This window comes from Parasteatoda tepidariorum, chromosome 4 (genome assembly GCF_982258835.1).
Source record: "Parasteatoda tepidariorum strain Cologne lab strain chromosome 4, Ptep-v5.0, whole genome shotgun sequence".
Classification (NCBI taxonomy): Eukaryota; Metazoa; Arthropoda; class Arachnida; order Araneae; family Theridiidae; genus Parasteatoda; species Parasteatoda tepidariorum.
The window spans coordinates 94,194,664-94,212,936 of NC_141758.1; the positions used below are offsets into that span (position 1 = coordinate 94,194,664).

General features: G+C 26.2%; 1 protein-coding gene across 2 annotated transcripts; it reads right to left on the reverse strand.

Annotated features, from left to right (window-relative positions):
• Positions 1-779: 779 nt before the first annotated feature.
• Gclc (glutamate--cysteine ligase) lies at positions 780-18,260 on the reverse strand. Of its 2 annotated transcripts, XM_087161716.1 has the most exons (15): positions 17,950-18,260; positions 17,192-17,301; positions 16,366-16,485; positions 15,644-15,709; positions 12,828-12,941; positions 11,400-11,458; positions 9,993-10,210; positions 9,069-9,185; positions 8,846-8,984; positions 7,872-7,984; positions 7,699-7,791; positions 6,131-6,235; positions 4,606-4,687; positions 4,128-4,349; positions 780-2,744 (listed from the first exon to the last, which is right to left on the reverse strand). In XM_087161716.1, the coding sequence occupies exons 1-15, from the start codon at positions 18,097-18,099 to the stop codon at positions 2,491-2,493; spliced, it is 1,962 nt and encodes a 653-aa protein (XP_087017842.1). In that variant the 5' UTR covers positions 18,100-18,260; the 3' UTR covers positions 780-2,490. The 2 variants fall into 2 exon arrangements, with proteins under 2 accessions (XP_087017842.1, XP_087017843.1); XM_087161717.1 differs by lacking the exon at positions 17,950-18,260 and having other exon boundaries at positions 16,366-16,521.
• Between the last annotated feature and the right edge of the window lie 13 nt (positions 18,261-18,273).

Here is an 18,273-nt window from a genome sequence, read left to right on the forward strand (position 1 = left end):
GCGATATTCAGGTCCACTTCGTAATATCTTATGACATGCTATGTTATTCCGAAAGACCTATGTTCCCATTGGATTCCGAGAAGCAATTAACCAGGATAAGTTTTATTAAACCCGTTTTAGTCGACTCTCGGCAATGCTGTCAAAATCAGAGCTTCCAGAAAACTTATTTTTACTTTAGAAACATCTTGGAGATCGTCGGAATGAGGAAAAAATTATTACGTAACCATTTGTTTTAGTGCAATATTCTTCAAATAATTCTAAGATTCAAAAGTTTGCTGGAAAAAATTTCACTCCCATACTTCCTTTAACCATCACCAAGTGGTAAATTATCTAGCACAGACAAAATGTCAATAATATGGAATAGGAAGAATGTCAGAAAATCTACAAATAGCTAATGAACAAGTCTTTGAAGAAAATCAGAAAAGGTTCGTGCGGTCTTCGTGGAGAAAAAAAAATACTTTTGTCAGTCAGAAAAATGCAAAAAACAGAATTTACTATAAAAGAATAATGTTAAATCCGGAATAATTAAACATTATCTGTATAGGCAATTTTCATGGGCCATCTGAAAGTGAGGTTAGGAAGTGGGATCACGTACAAAACAATGTAAAAACAAGAGTTCTGCTGTATTTGTGCTATTCAAGCTTTTGCAAACAATAATATTGGCGTTATAATAGTCTCTGTTGCAGTCAACTTTTCTTGTTTAGATTGTTTGTTACGATTTTGTGATAATATTGTTTAGAAACTCATTTAAAACATCTCTACACCATAGAAAAAAAGTGTAAAATAAAAATGTGACCAATTTATTAATAATGTATATATGGCAACAAAAAATAATTTAGAAAATATTCTTATACATGTATTAAAAAAATTTAAAGTGAAAAATGAATATAAAAGGCTTTAACAATTTCAATATATATTTATGTCATTTTAAGCAGTGCTTTAATGTGTTAAAATATTAAAAATAAAACAACAGAATAACAGGTGATAGTAAAAAGTGTTATCAAAACATTTTTTAAAATGATATATACATATTTCTTCTACAACATTTACATAAATTGAACTTATTTTAAAAATACAATATCAGATCTTAATTGAAAAGCCTAATTGAAGAACGTGCTGACATTTTATTGAATTTGAAAAATTTGGTTTTAGAACATTTCTGACCAATCCAATAGTTCTGAAATAGTTTAAACGCTTAAAACTACTCCTTTATTCACATATTGCATATAAAAATAAATGCATAACTATATCTTTTAATATTTTTATTTTAAATATATATTCAATATCAATTGAAGGACCACAATTCAGTGTATTTTTAAGATTGCATTAATAAATTTTAAAATATAATGAGGATTTATTCCATAAACTCGAATCTACAAAACTTTGCCCTTTAAGTTTGTAATAGCTATGAAAAAAATATATATGAAAAGAGCCTTTTCTTTTTTTAGCATTTCAAAGACAAGATCTCCAATTAAAAAGACAGTTGAACCTTTTGAATTAAAAAAACAGTCACAACTTTAAAGGGACCATGAAATATCATTTTTAAGTAGAACAGAATGTCCCTTAAATAGAATTTGTGCAGAAATAACTATTGAAATACTTCTGAACTCAGTGGGTTTAACTCTTTTATGTCTAAAATAAAATAGCGTATTCCAAAATATTTTTTTATTGCACAATTCAAATAAAAAAACGAAGTAAAATAAAAAATTAAAAGCAATTTTTAAATAAAGAGTTCATTGCTTCAATTGCAGTTTTGATAACGTTTTTTATCCACTTTTTCAAGCATATTAAAGAATTCAATCCCCATGTTATGAAATGATATATCTTCTTAAAACTGTAATAGCAACAGATATATAGAAGGCAGTGATTTCATTTCACTTCATTTGCAACATTACTTTAATTTTCATTTATACTGTTTTCATAAGTCACTTATTACACATATCTTTATTATACTTAAAGAAATCCTCTAACCAAACTTATTTCCTCAAACAGAAAATCATCCCATTTAGAAAAAATTTCTATACATTCAAAACTTTCACCCTTAAGTAGAGACATAGAGCCTTTGCAACATAGAGTCTTTAAATAAACTATCATTAAGTAGAGCACCATTAAATAGAGACTCATCTGACCTTGCAAGTCTTTAGCCTTTGGTAGTATAAAACAAAAAGTATAAAAACTACTGTTAAATAAATTTTAAAAACATGGATGGAGGTTATAGTTTATTGCTATTATCTCAATAATGGTAATAAAAAAAGTCTCACCATGGACAAAAGAGTTTTAGACATTTGACAGGATGGTAAAAGTCATGCTTTTTAACCATTGTGTCTAAAACCATACCAACCTTGGTTGAAAAAGCTGTCTGAAGGATTATTTTAGCCTTACAGCCAATCAGGATATGTTCTTCAACTAAGCTTTCCAATTACATTTAATAATCTATACAGCAATCTTCATAACATTTATTGATATTTATTTTAGTAAGAAAAATATGCATTATTTAGAAGTACGTAGAAGTACAGAATTGGAATAACTTTTTTCTGCTTTCTCCACAGCATTCGGAATGTCATCTGTGGTCCTCGAGGATGGTTTGCCTAAAAGTTCCGGGCACCCTTTTTTACCTTGAGTTATTTGATCGGCAGCACACATTAGGTCATAATTGATTCTCTCATTTACAATAGAATCTTTATTATAATTTGGATGTTGGGCTATGAAATCTCTTATCCACCGAGCAGATGTTTTTAGATCACCTAAGATAAAAAAAAAACAAATTATTTATTAGAAGTAACTTAAATTAATAGTTAGAGCTTTTATAGAAAACAAAGAATATCTAATGTTTTTTTTGGCTCATCTTTCAGAGTTTTTGGCTATTTGTATATTTCTTTTGTCTCATATTTGGTTCGACACACATGTTGATTGTTATCTTTGCAAAAGAATTACTCTAGAACACTTATAAACGCTCGCATGAATAGAATATTGATCACTGTTTTACAAAATATATTTTTATTGGAATTGGAACAAAAAAATATAGAAACATTTACTGTCATTTTGTATTTTCGTTATAATGGGTTTATAAACCAAGTAAAAAAATGCCTGCTATGACATATGATTATAAATTCGTTTTTACACCATAACTTGTAAATTTATAAACTTGATATTCAGGTAATTTTATTATTATTTTTTGATAATCGTATCATACACGTTTAAGTAGGTGTCTGGATGAAAAATAGCTCTCAATTGAGTATTATATACCACCCTTCCCTAGTTATATTTTTAAAATATAATATAGCATTCTAGCTTGTAAGAAATAATAAACATTTTGTTCACAAAAGGAAAACAAATTAAATTTGAAAAGTTGCAACAAACTTATTCATTAACTTCATTATTTAGTAATATTACTTATCTTATCCTAAGCAAGGAATCTCAATTCAGTCTTACTCTGAAGCTCATCATTCAACTCATATCATAGATTAAGAATGAAAAATATGCTTTCATTTTCCTTTCAAAAAATTACTGAAAATAACTTGGCACAGCCCAAGCATGTAATAAGCATGTAAATAAAATCCCAATCATTCATTTTGAGGAATGCTATTTCTATTTTCTTCCTTTGTTAGACGTAGCAGATGGGCAAATAAATAAACAAGTAAAAATAAAATAGTTGAAACTTCTAAGCTTATTTTAATTTGTTTGGTTCATAATAGTATTGTTTACAAACATTAAAGTAGTGCATAACATGTATTAATAATACATAATAAATTGTTTTCATAATGTATCGGATAAAACTAAATTCAGTTAACATGAAATAATATGATAGTCCAGCTGATTTCCCGTTAACGAGGTTCGACTGTAATTGCAGTTTTGGAAGTTATTAAAGTGTTAACATCCAGACTTCCCAAAACTAGTAGAAAATCAAGAGGAATGTTTATTATCTAGGGTAATATTTTTAAGTAAGTGATAAACAAACTAAAACTTATATTTTAACTAAAACTTATATTTTAAAAATTGTCTAACACGTTTAAACAAAAAAAAAAAAAAAAAAAAAAAAACGAATTTTTTTATTGTACCAGGAGAAACTATCAGAATCCAATAAGTGATAGTAAAATTATTGCATTTCTATTAAAATAAATGTTTACCTTTAGCCCTCAATTGTATCAGTTTTAAATACTGTTGAATTGTACATTGGGTGTCAACATCTACATCCATGCTAGTCAAAAACTTTTGTATCAGAGGCACCAATCCAGGAAAATCATTTGGTTTCCCATTTATAATTTCATTTATGGTCATTAATTTATATTGACATTCATCAGGATTACAGCAACTAGCCATGTATGCAGTAGCCACAGGAGGGCTTTCACCTAAAAGTTAAAAAGAAATTCATTAAAAAAGTTTTAAAAAAATAAAATATACACGAAATATGTATACGCGTCAGATGCACATATATTAATGTTAAGTTACATATAATGGTGCACCAAATTTTAAATTTTCTTTTTCAACTATTGGTCATTAAATGAAATCTAACTAGATTTAGCATACTTTATTGATTTATATATATTCATCAATACAGAATAATAAAATGCATATAATTTTGAATGAGTTTATAGTATCACTTACAAGTAGTTAAATCTTTGCGAAACCAAAATTTCTCGTTAAGAACAGCGTCTCTATTTTGAGCTTTGGATAAATTTTCATCAACCTGTAAATAAAAAAGTTCTTATTATAAAAAAAATTCTAATCCTAGCGATGATATAATAATGATTATAACAAGTTTACAAAAGAATGAGATATAATAAAAATTCAGTATGAAATATGGATATTCAATGAAATATTATTACAAGAATTAATTATTTTATGAAGTAAAAAATTGAACCAAAAAGGAAGAAAAAATGGCTAAAAAAAACTACAGAACTTTACAATTATACAAGGCCTTATAAATGTTTATCAATATTTAAAAGCTAAAATAAATACCTGATACTACAACCACTAAGAAAATTTTTAACCAAATTATCAGGCATTCAAAAGAGAGAGCCATCAAACTTAGATGGATAAAGTATTTGAAACAAAAAAAAGCCTTAACTTACTGATGGTTCAGCGCATAAAAAGTTGTACTTTAACCTGCAGTCTTTTCTGCATAGCAGAACTCGTTTTTCGATGTTATTAGATAGGTAAATAGTGTATTGGGGAGAAACATTTTACCAATTTTGCTCATTTGCTAAACCGCCAGTGGGTTAAATATTTGAAGAATCATAAAAGCAAGACTAAATGAAGGACAATTTGAAAAAGCCATGGCTAACTTATGATTGTCAAAATATTGGAGAAAAAGAATAAATTATTCATTATAGTTAAAAAAAAAAAAAAAACAATAAACACTATTTTTTAATAAATTGAAAATAATACTGATTTGAAAATTAGTTTTATTCAATTGTCAAGCAGATAAAACTAATCAGATAATCAAAATAGTGTATGTATGTAGGGTGTAATCTGGTTCACTGCAATAAGCCTCACAATTAATATGGGCAAACTGGAAAAACCAGATTTTTCACCTAGCCTATGACATATAATTGAATCATTAGCATGCACTCAAGTCTGGTGGATTTATAGTAGAGTGTAAAGGATAAAAGTCTAATGACCCCCTAATAAATAAATAGATGATCATCATGAGGTAAAACATTTTAAAATTATATTGAAGTAAATATTAAGCATATACATCTCTTAATTCATCTTTGAATGTGTCTTATGGATAAATGTATAAGGATCTCTCATCGCCTATGTATATAGTCGATCCTATGGATAGTAGTAGATAAATGTCGAATAATTCCTATATGTCTTATGAATAAATAGAAATTGTTTTTATTTTTCTCAATAAGATTCATCATGAGGTACAACATCTTAAAATTATCACAAAGTAAATATCTATTGAATGATCTCTTAGTATGTCTAATGAATAAATGTACGATGATTCCTTATGTCCATTAGATGTGTAATGGATTAAGTCTGTTGGTCGTTTATGTCTTATGGCTAAATAGAAATTTTTTAGTTTCCTCCATGAGATTCATTTGAAGTTAAAATACATGAAGTAATTATAAGATAAATAAAAATGAGCTTCTATATTAGTTTGTTTAGCTAAAGAAATTCCTACTTTTGAGACTGGAATCAGAAAATTCAATTGGAATGTCAAAATAACTCTTGTAAGGAGAACTATGAAAACTACATAGGCAGCATTTTCAAACTCAGTAAGTTGAACCTGAAACAAAAGTTGTGTATTGTGAATATGTATGACAAATTAAATATAGGTGATTATAAATTCATTGATTAATTTCTAAGTTTTAAATTACAATTGATAATAAGATTGATAAAGACATGAATTAAGTTTCTACAAATATTTGATAAGAAAATAACTTATAAAAAGCATTTTGGATACAAGAAATAGACTCAATTCGTAAAAACTCTAATCTGATAGGACTGATGATAAACTCTGACCAGTTAGTTAAAGTCTTCAGCTTCAAAACACTAATGGATAGTTCCTTTTTTACCTAATAACTTTAAAAGAATATTCATGGGAATGCCAAATTTGGTTATATTTTTCTTCGTCATAATATTATTTCTATCTACATCATTAATGAGTTTTTTTTTAAATATTTTATAACCGTTGTTAAATAACCAACCCAATTTTGAGTTTACAGCTATCAGTGCTCAACTTCGCAGCCTTGAAATTTTGAACCCAAACCAGAAGACAGGGGAACTCCTCAATCTAGTATTGGGAAAAAATTGCATTTGTGGAGTACTTCTGGATGGAACTAACTCGTATTTGCATGACATTAGAGGAAAATTACTAAAACCTGAAACGGTTAACCTGATGGCAAAAGGACAGAAACCCATGATCTGTCCAGCACTGAGGATGTTTTACGTCAGCACTGTGGTCAGTGAGATCTGGGTACAAAATCGAACTTGGGCCATCTCATTGGGAGGCGATAACTTTATCCTCTGAGCCACTATGATTATCATCAATGAGAATGATTTTATCCAATCTTGAGGAAATCATGAGTTACAGTGACATTTGGAAGCTTCTTATAGTCACTAATCACCCTCATTAAATATTTGGTAAAGTATATTAAATTATCGGTAATTTAACCCAGCGCATGAAATTTCGATTCTAAACCAAGTTGAAATTTCCCGAAAAATGATAACAATTTTTAAAGACTTAACAGATATAATATAAAGTATTGGTAGCATAAAGAAGAATTAAGTAAATGAAAAATTGAATCATATTTATAGCAAAATGATAATTTTAAATAAAGTTGCCATAAAATTTCAATGGTTCCTATCATTATCCACGTATGATTAAAATAAGAAAATAATTAGAAAATTAAAATATCACAAAAGTTCCCAACTTTTCACACTTAATACCTCTTTTACACATGCCTTTCAGCACTAAAATGTAACTTGCCAATTGCAGTTCAGGGGTCGTTCTAAGCCTACTATCGGGATGACCATTTATAGAATTTCTAATCAAATCATAAAGTATTTCTGACTTCAAAAAATTTCTGTATTTTGTCTTTAAACTAGTGTGGCATTTCAGAGTTGAAAACTGCGCATAAACGCTAACTCTCAACTCCAGGAAAAATATGAAAATTTGATTGATCTGAAACGTCAACAACAGTACTGAGCCACATAACAAACATAGAAAATATCACTTAATAAACTTACTTCCATGGATCGAAATTCTACTCTCCAACCAATACTGCTGTTAGGAGGTGGAGGTTTGAATCGCATTGTCTGCCAGTTTGTAGACTGAATGTTCTAAAGGAAGAAATAATCAAGATGTATAAGACAATAATAAAAAAATTTCTCATAAACTTAAATAGTTAAAGTTAGCTTACTTCAAAGTGGTCAGTATCTTCTTCATCTGTCTGATCAATTTTTTCAGAAAATAATGAAATAGGATCTCTTATAAAAAGGTGTGCTACATGCTGAGCCAATAAATGATCAATACCTGTAAAAAAACATTTTTATTTACAAATCAAAATAATCACATTAAAAATATTAACTTATGAGCAGTTAATATTTTTTTTAAATATTATTTGATGACAAGGTTGCAACTTTAAAAAAAAAAAAAAAAAACTGATTTTTCTAGGTGTATGTTCCATGTATGTATGTATGTATGTCCAGGTGGTTAAGGACAAAGCAAATATTAGTGCTTTAAATAAATATTTAGCATTTATAAACCATACACATATGATTTCAACTAAAAAATAAAGCTTCTCATAAAACAAGATCATAAACATTATGTTCGCAGACAGTTCCAGATTTTAAGTCAAGTAAATTCTTATTTTGGAGAAATTTAAAATTTTTCTTTTTCTTTCTTTTTTTGGTTTTCTTGGTTGCAGCAATTCTGTTTTATTATAGGCAAAAAATTTAAAGTGCAGATTTTTTGTTCGAATTAAGTGAAAATTTTAGTGTAAATAAACCAGAGGAAAAATATGGTGTTCTAATATTGTCTCTAACGTTCAAAGAACTAAACTACTTACAGGAATATTTTACGAAAAATTGTATATAACCTATTGAACATAATTTTTAAAAGCAGTAAATACATAATTATTTATATCTATCTCATTGTTTATAATGCATCAATATTTCAAAATCAACGAATGCCTGAATTTATTACCGATGTATTAGTTAATAACCCAATTTTAATACATTTTTATGGTTTGAAAACTCAACTTATACACCGAGATAAATGGCAATTACTTTTAAATTTTAATTTGAAAAACAAAATAAAATTAAATGCAGATGAAAAAAGATTAATGCATATAAAATAAAATAAAAAAGAATAAACAATTCATTAATACTGCACCTGCTTCCCTCAACATGTTGTAAATATCTTGATCATAAACTAATTTGATATCATTAAATTTTTCTCCAGCAGGTGAGAGGTAGGAATCAATTGAATCATAACGAGACTTGTTTATAAGAAACCTATTCGTGTTTAGAGGCTGTAAAAAATGAACTTGCTTTACAAACAATAAACAACAATTAAAATGTACCTTATAAACTTTAAAAAAAAAAACTAATTCTACCTTAAGACCCAATTCTTCATCTGTTCTGTCATCAACAGATGCAGCTATTATGTCCCATCTACAGTCTTTGTCTGTAAGATAGCCTCGATGAACAGGAGAAGCAGCACTTAATGCCAGCTAAATAAAGTTAGACAAATAATTTAATCAGTTTTCTTTAGTTCATCAAAGTAAGTGAATAAAAAAAAAGAGTTTCCTTCATCTAACATTTTTTAACAGAAATAAGGCCCTAAAGCATGAAAGCCATAAGGCCCTAAGCTTGTTTCGATCTAAAAGAAAATTTATATACAACTTCTGGGAACATTTCCCGGAAAACAGCTCCTCAATCATCAGACAACACAGCACGAAAGTTAGAAAAGATTAAAGGAGCCCATGCTAATTCAGTTATAAGTGTCTGTTCTTTGTGTTGAATTTTATTATCAACACATAGGAGAATTAATTAAGACAAGTTCAATGTCTAAGAGAAATTTTGCTGCAAAAATGCAGGTTAATTCGGCTGAATCCTTTGTTAATTGAGAATGTTTTCGAACAAACATAACAAAAACTCTGTGCAGGCTAACCATGGCATTAATTTCAAACAAATCTAAATTTTCCTGATAAAATTCTGAAAATTTTAAAAAACGATTAATATTTGACATTAAGAGTGAAAAAAAAGAGAGATACTAATGATAAAAGGGCTTTTTAGGAACCAAATTAAAATAATAATGACCATTTAGAGAAACGGTAACCTACTTGCAGCTAAATGATGAGGTCATTAAATTAGACAAAAAATTTATAGTTGAACATGAACAGACAGAGAATTTATTGCATCAAGAAAATGAAATAGTTTGATAAAAATTATCTCCTTAAAAATGACACCAATGATGCTAAACTAAAGTGTGATGAAAATTCTGTAAAATCTAAAACAGGATAGTTACTCTAACTCACAGCAATTGGACAAAGACCTGCCAACTGATCATACAGTATTCTTGCTTCAGTAATATTGCAGGCTTGAAAAGTAACCTGTAGACAGCTACATCCCATACCGAACCCCATGGTATCCATGTATACATGATTGGGTTTTGCAGCTTCCTTGGCTTCACCATCATCCCCCAACTGAGAAAAATCTTCAATAAAAGGGTCTTGAGTGTTCACATCTTTGTAAACTGTGTAAAAAAAAAGATTATGTGTATTATATATTTAGACACTGTACAAATTTACAACTACTTTAAAATAATCTTAATTAAATAAATAATATTTCAAAAGAACTCTCATTTTGGAACATTGATCGACAATTTTCTAAAAATGATTGATTAATGATATGAACTAAAATGATTTTATTGCTTAATTGTGTTAAAATGTCAGGTTCACCATTTTCCAAACATTAAAAAAAACCACCTATAAGAACCCATTTAATAATCCCCACCCAAATAAAACACTTGTAATTTCAAATGTAGATTTTGAAAAAAATTGTATTTTAAATGTATAACAACTGTATTTTAAATGTAAAAAACTGTATTTAAATGTATATATTGAAAAAACTAGTAGTAGAGTAAATTAGGAGGTGATTGAAAAACTGTGGATTTAAACTAGTTGAACAACTTTAAACAAATTGATTAAAACAATTTCAGAATTCACAACAATGATAGATAATATGTAAAATGTCTTTCAATAAAATTATAATTAAAGTATAATATTAATTAGTAGCTAAAATTTTATTAAGTTAATTATAATTTAAGAGGATGTAAAAAGACATAAAATGACTATTTTATTGATCTGTTGCTGATCTCACACTCGTTTTTATTTATTTTTCATTCAATTATTTATTTTTATATTAGTCAATCAATTTTTTAAAAAAAGAACAGCCATAAAACCTGTAGTCTATAGTTATTATGTCACTGCTATTTCCCTCTAATCACCAAACATAAAGCATCAGATTCGACACTGGAAATTATGTGTGATGCATTTTAAAGTTACCATGATATAATAATTTTTGTGAGGCAAAAGTGAGATAAGTTTATAAAATGTTTTGTTGAAAGAAATCCCCACATTCAAATCTGTCAAAAAAGTTTGAGATTACAATTTTTTTTAAAGTAACAGACATTCATTACCAGAGAACTAAAAATAAAACATTGATTCAAAAATTTACATTGTAATAATTCTGCAATCACGAAAATCTATAAAAACTACAATAAGTACTTCTATAACTTAATTTTGACATTTGTACATCCAGTCGTTGGTTTCTTGAAAATAAAACACATGTTTTTTTTTTTTTTTTAAAAAAAAAATCAAAATTAAGAAAGCTTTAAAAGCACTGACGTTAAACACCTAAAATGAAAAATAAAAATTGCTTACTTGGTACATTGATTATTACTTTTTTTCCTCGTCTCTCTCTAATATTTCGAGCTAAAGTTCTGAAAAAAGTAAACATGAAAGCAATTTTAGAGTATTTTTTTTTTTTCATTCCCATTCATCAAAAACAAGAGCAAACACATATGTAAAGATTTAAATTCTAAAAATTCATTTATATAAAACTGTGTCATGTATTATGAACGAATGAATTCAATATAAATTTCAAAAACTAAAAGTATTTAAAAAGTTTTCACAAATTGAACATGTAGACATACTTTAGTCATAACTAAATACTTAAAGTCTAAAACATTTCTAGAAGTTTTATGATATTTTCTTTGACTTGGAGAGATGTGTTACCTATTTCTCATTTATCACAATTAAAAAATAATGCATTATTTCAGTAGTGCATTATTTCAAAGTGATGCTTCCATATTGCTGTTTTCAAATAAAAACAATTTTTCATTAATAACATAATCCATCATTAATTATTTTTTTAAGTAAATTTTTAAGTTCTTTAGAAGAAAAAAAATTAAATTTGAGAAGTAAGGCTTACATTAGTACTAGTGCATGGAAATTTTTGCAACAGGCATTTTATTACTAATCAACATCATAGTGATTATAACACAAAATAAGATAGCCAACAGCATTTACCATTTCCAAAGTTAGGATTCAATCAATATAATTGGTGCAGCGTTTAATCAAATGAGCATTTACAAGCTTTTCCAAAGTGCCACAGCTATGACCAGGATATAGGGGTTCATCTCTGATAACCAAAACATTTGTCAACAAAATTCGTAAAAATAGTTTTTTTTTTTTTAATAGAACCTTAATAAAATGTTTTTGAATCATTTTTAAAAACTAAAATTGATTTGTATTTTATTTCACACTTAAGAAATCTTTCAAGCATAATGCTTAATAATTACTATCTCAGGGCCAAGTAGTAAACAAAATTTTGATTTTCTTATTAATATAAAAAGGTTTTGATACTAAGAAAAATTACAGCACAATAAATAATTTTTCTTTTTTAAAAAAAGGCTCTTTAAGTTAATTGCTTAATATTTGAACAATTTATAATTGAAGTTGGGTAGAAAATTTAAATAATTAGATTTATTACATTTTCCAGAATTAGGTAAGAAACTTTTCTAGAGAATAAAAAGTTTTCTCATAAATGCTTTAGTAAAACTAGGTAATTTAAAATAACAATATTGAACTGTATTATTCATGTTAGTTGTAAATTATTATTATGTCACAAACTAATAAATGTAATTAATATGTAACATATGCATTATACAAAATACCTTAAGCCCCCTTTGTAATAAAATCCTAGCCACAGCCAGTAATGTACTATCATAATATGCAAAAATATTATTTATTACAAATAGTTCGTTCAAAAGTATATTATATTAGAAAATTCTTAATTTTAACATTTACTTGAATCTAGGATGACCATCATATACAGCATCATCAGGAAAAAATAAGGATCGTAAGGCACTTGTTTTCGGGTCAATCTGTGTAGGAGGTACAGTGAAATTTGGACAACCTAGGCTTAAAATAAATTAGGAAATTTAGGATAGCGATAAGTTATACCAGTTTCCTATCTATAAAAATAATTAACACAATATAAAGTAAATGTGATATTTATATAAAATCATAGCATGAAAAGAAATATTACAACTGGGCATGAATTAAATGTAAAGTCAGAAAAATAAGATAATGATTCACCGTGAATATATTTTGAGCTAATTAACAGGATTTCACATATTAAAAAAGACATTAAACAGTTTTAGAGCCAGACTTCTTTAATAGGCATCTGAGTACTTATGTCACACATCCAGATGCAAGCTTTACAATTTTAATTCACTGATAACTAAGCTAAGTAATATAACAAATATACAAGCTACATATTGAAAGATCCTTTTTATTTTCAAAAGTATTCAAATTTATAAAAAATATTCAATTTAAAAAAAAAAAAAAAAAGGTTAATCTTTATTAAATTTTTAGGTGCTATCCATGATTTTTGGGAATCATGCACCCAGGATTTCTAGAATCCTATATCTAGAATTACACTACGTACTCAAGGTTGGGAATTCAAATGATTTAAAAAGATTGAAAATACAGTTTATTAGCACTGTTAGAAGTGCTACACTGTCCGAAGGGAAAACATTATACATTCAAGGTAATGAAAAAGATATGTAAAATTTTAAATAATCTATAACTTAAACCTTTTGAATTTTGTTATGATTATATTATATTATATACTCTGATATTCCAGTAAAAATATTTAAAGGAGACATTTTCATTTTAAAACTTTAAAAATTACCAAAGAAAATTTTTTTTTCATTAATTTCCTGACTTGAAAATTAGTTATAATTTATTATTTTAAACGATGATTAGCAAAACATCCTATGATAACATTTAAAAAACAAAAATATAAGGCTGGCATAATTTCAAGAAAATAATACTAATTCCTTATATCCTGTTTTGTTAGTTGTATACTAAGTGAAAATAGTAAAAAGATAGATTTTCCATTGCAAAATATTTCTTAATTAAAGAAAACGTTTATTTTAACAAATCTTTTGACATGTGTACAGATTGTTTGTGAATAACGGTGTTTATAAAACCCAATAAATTTTGCACGCAAACTAGATAGAGAGATTAGATGCCAGACAGTTTCAAAAAAATGCTTACTTTTCATTATGAGTCAGCATGACTGTCAAAAAAATTACATTCAGTATACATTTTGAAATAGGCCTGCACAAAATAAGTTTACAGGATTTTAATTGTGATAGTTTTTGAAAAATATAACATAGGATTAAACTGTCATCACAAGAACCTTCGATCAAATATCTATCATTAAAAACATCAAACATTATACTTTCATAAATGTATAAATATTTCTTGATGCATTAAATAACAGAAATTATTTTTTACACATATACAGCAGCATAATAAAAAAAAAATCACCTTTCCATCATTTTTTAACGTGTTAATATAACTGTATAACTTTAAAAGAAAACTTCTAAATTGCATTTTTAAGTATAACTATATTTTTACTGACAAAAACTTAAATGTTAAAATTATTATTATAAATTTATTATTATTAAAATCATCATTAGTAAAGTTACTATTGTAAAAGTTATTATTATTAAAATTATTATTTTTAAACTTATTATTATTAAAAACTAATATGAATAAAAATTGGCAGTTTTAAAATATGCATATCTAGATTGCATTTTATAAACAATTGATATGGCTCTTATTTCAAAATGTTCTGATCATGTATGATCAATTTGAAACAGCTTTATTTCAGTCCTTTTAGACTATGTTTTAAAAACTTTTAATCGAGTTTAGAAACAACTGCAATATCTGATAAAAAAAAAGAGAGAGAAACACTTTAAGATATTTTATCAGGCTGTTTGCAATAGGTATGTTATAACAATTTATTTTTACTGTTTATGGGAATTCTTTCGTCCTAACTTGATTTCAACATTTTTAATTTCTTCATAAGCTTTTTCTTTTACATTTGCTAAAACTCAAAAATTGCCAACAAAGAGAATTTCTTATGATCAGATTTTTATTAATGAATCTATTTAAAATTGAAATAACAATTACAGATTTAACTCTTTAAAAAAATAATTTATGTTTGGTAACAAAATAAACTTTAATTCAAAAACACATATAGTATAATGCTTATTAAATTTTATGCAAAAAAAAATTATGCAAATTTTTACGATTTTCATACGATCAGTCATTAAACCATAGGGTTTTTAACAATTTAAATCAGTTTTTGAACATAAAAAAATATAATCCTGATGCATGCAATATACTGAACATACATTATATAAGATATATTTTTCACATTTCACGCCTTCTGGGCCATTTTCCAAACTTATAATTTGATAAGGTATATTTATACTAACACTGAAGATTAATCTTTACTTTACAGCTCCATATAATTTAAAAAATAAAACAATTTTGCTTATTATAATGTGATTCTTTATTAAACAATTTATGATTTTTGATAAATAATTGGTTACCTACATCACTCCAAAATGAAATATGGACAGATGGAAATACATCAATCAACATTTTCAACTTATGGGAATTCATCGAACCTCTTCAACAAATAATAATTTTTTCAGTCAACAAACCTTTTCATAACAAAATTTAACGTTTGAACTATTGTAAATCAACTACTTCTTTCAAGCACCAAATTTTTCATAACAAACAAATTAAGTGTTACTCACCGTGGAAAACTTGTTAAGCATAGTATGCTTTCATCCTCTTGCAATAAGGTAGTTACTTCATCTCGTCTACAAAAAATTTTCAAAAAACATGTTGAAAAGATTAAAATACGTATCTATGAAAAGAGAAGAATACTAAACATGAAAAAAAAAAAAAAACTTTAGAATAAAGAAGTAAAAGAATTCACAATCTTTTTTTCCCAAAGCTTTCAATAGCTCATAAATATGCAGAATTTCTTGAATACTAATTGATCCCATATTAGGTGTTTTTTATTCAAAATAGCTTTAAATAGGCTCATTTAAACGTCTTCTAATTCCTACTTGTATCTTAACAAAATGAAAATACTTTATCATTGTCTTTGTAAGTCATTTGAATTTAATAAATCACTATCTATAACATGCTTTTTCCTTCTGTAAATTAATATTTAATTATTATTTTTGGACAACTATTTATATTTATTAAATTTTAATGGATTTAAAGATAGCTTAATACTTAAAGATTTTTCAAACAAACAGTCAATCGGCAACTTTTTAATTTTTATCCTTTGGTAAACACCATTTTTAATATGATACATTATGATTAATCATTATTATTATCATTAATATTCCTACTACATTAATGATACTATTTCAATACAATACCTTTAAAAAAATATCAATGAAAAATAATGAAGAACTGTTTTGATAAAAATTAAAAATATCTCAATAAAAACCTTTATACTAACCTAAATTTCATATTAGCTTCCACAACATTGAAATGTGAAGATAAAGCCCCATATGGTTTACCTGGTGTTCCTTCTATCATGTAAGCTCCAAACTCAGGACGCCACAATGCCTTGACGTCACTAGATGGACAAGAAATCCAATTTTCTCATCAAATGCTTTTAAAACAAATAATGCAACATAAATTATTATATGCAATCAAGATTTCTTTAATTAAAAAGAGTTCACATAGTTAAGACAGAAGACCGAATTTTATATTTAATCGTGTGTTAAAAAACCACAAAATTGATAATTTGTATGGATTAAATTCAGTATATAGTAAATGACTTCAAAGCAATAGCTTGAAAATATGAAAAAAAAATTTATAAAAAGGAAGAAAAAAAATATTTAACTTGCAACATATATTTTGAAGAAGAAAAAAAAGAAAGAAAAAAAAATTTAGTTGGGTGAAATAAAATAAATAAAACGGCCCAATGGTTCTTCGTCCAACTTAAAAATAGTTTTGCCAAAATAATATTTTAAATCAAATTAATTTTTAATGAATTTAAATTTACAGTAAGCTTAAAAATCTAAATCAAATGAACTAATATCTGACTTTAATGTAATTTGAGAAAAGGTTTGAAATTTTTTTGTGCATGGATGTTGTAAAGGTTAACAATTATTTGGTAAAAATAAATTAGCCCATAACTATTGGAAACAACCATAAGATTAAAAAACTATTTTTAATTATAATCTTTAATTAAAAAAAATTAAATTAACACGAGAATAAAATTTGACACACATCTTTTTCCAAATCACTGGCACAAATAAAAATCAATAAAAGTATACCCATTATTTTCTTTCTCTTTTTCTTGTAAAACTGAAAGTAAAGGTTCAGCTTTCAAACAAACTTTAGCAGTTTTATTTTCATGATCAAACTTGATAATCATGTATTCAATCTACACAAAAATAGAAAAATAAATAAATTACAATTTAGTTTATACAAACAATCATAAATACAAAACTAATTCATTTTCAATAGATTATAATAATGTATCTACATAAAAATATGCAATCGATAAACATTATTTTTTAAAGAAAATTTAATCTTTTTTTCATTCATTAAAATGACCCTAATAATTTTGTACAACATATGAAGTTTACAGGTTTGTAACTACTTTAAAAGAACTGTAATAAAATTGGTAAAAATACAAGTTTCAATTTTATTAAAATAAACTAGATCAATAGGAAAATATAATACTACCAATTTTAGTAGAACTATTTTAATTATTATATACTTTCATCCAGTATTACCCTAAATAGTATTTATATTTTAATTTGAAGATTAAAAATTGAACGCATAATTTTCCGGGAAGTAAAAATTATTAAAAAAAAATATTTCAATATATATATAAGAAATTTACAAAATATAATCCATTGAATTCAAGGTCATCAAACAGATAAAAAATATTATCGCAATTATAAGCCTTGACTCTTAAAAATTAATTTAAAAAACATTTAGTATTAAAAAATTTTTATTTTATACAGGACAAAACAATCTGTATTTTAAAAATGGCAATTTTTTTTAATGTTATATAATTGTTTACCTCATCTCCCCACTTCAAACAATCATTTTGCCGGTCTTTTAAGCGATGATATAATTTTATAAACTGAATTACACCATGTTGTCTAACATGATCTGCATACTTTTTTGTTTCTTCCCATGATAAGGGGGATCCTTCAGTTAACAAACCCATTATTAATAATGAAAGACTGACATAGACAAGGAATCAATTAAGAAATATTTAAATCAAGGTTGAAATCATGAAAAGCGATTGAAAGTTGCAAAATATAAATATTTTTTTTTCTGCTAATATATTGAGTACGACTGATTCCTTTTCTAACGAATCTTTTGGATTTGGATTTTAAAA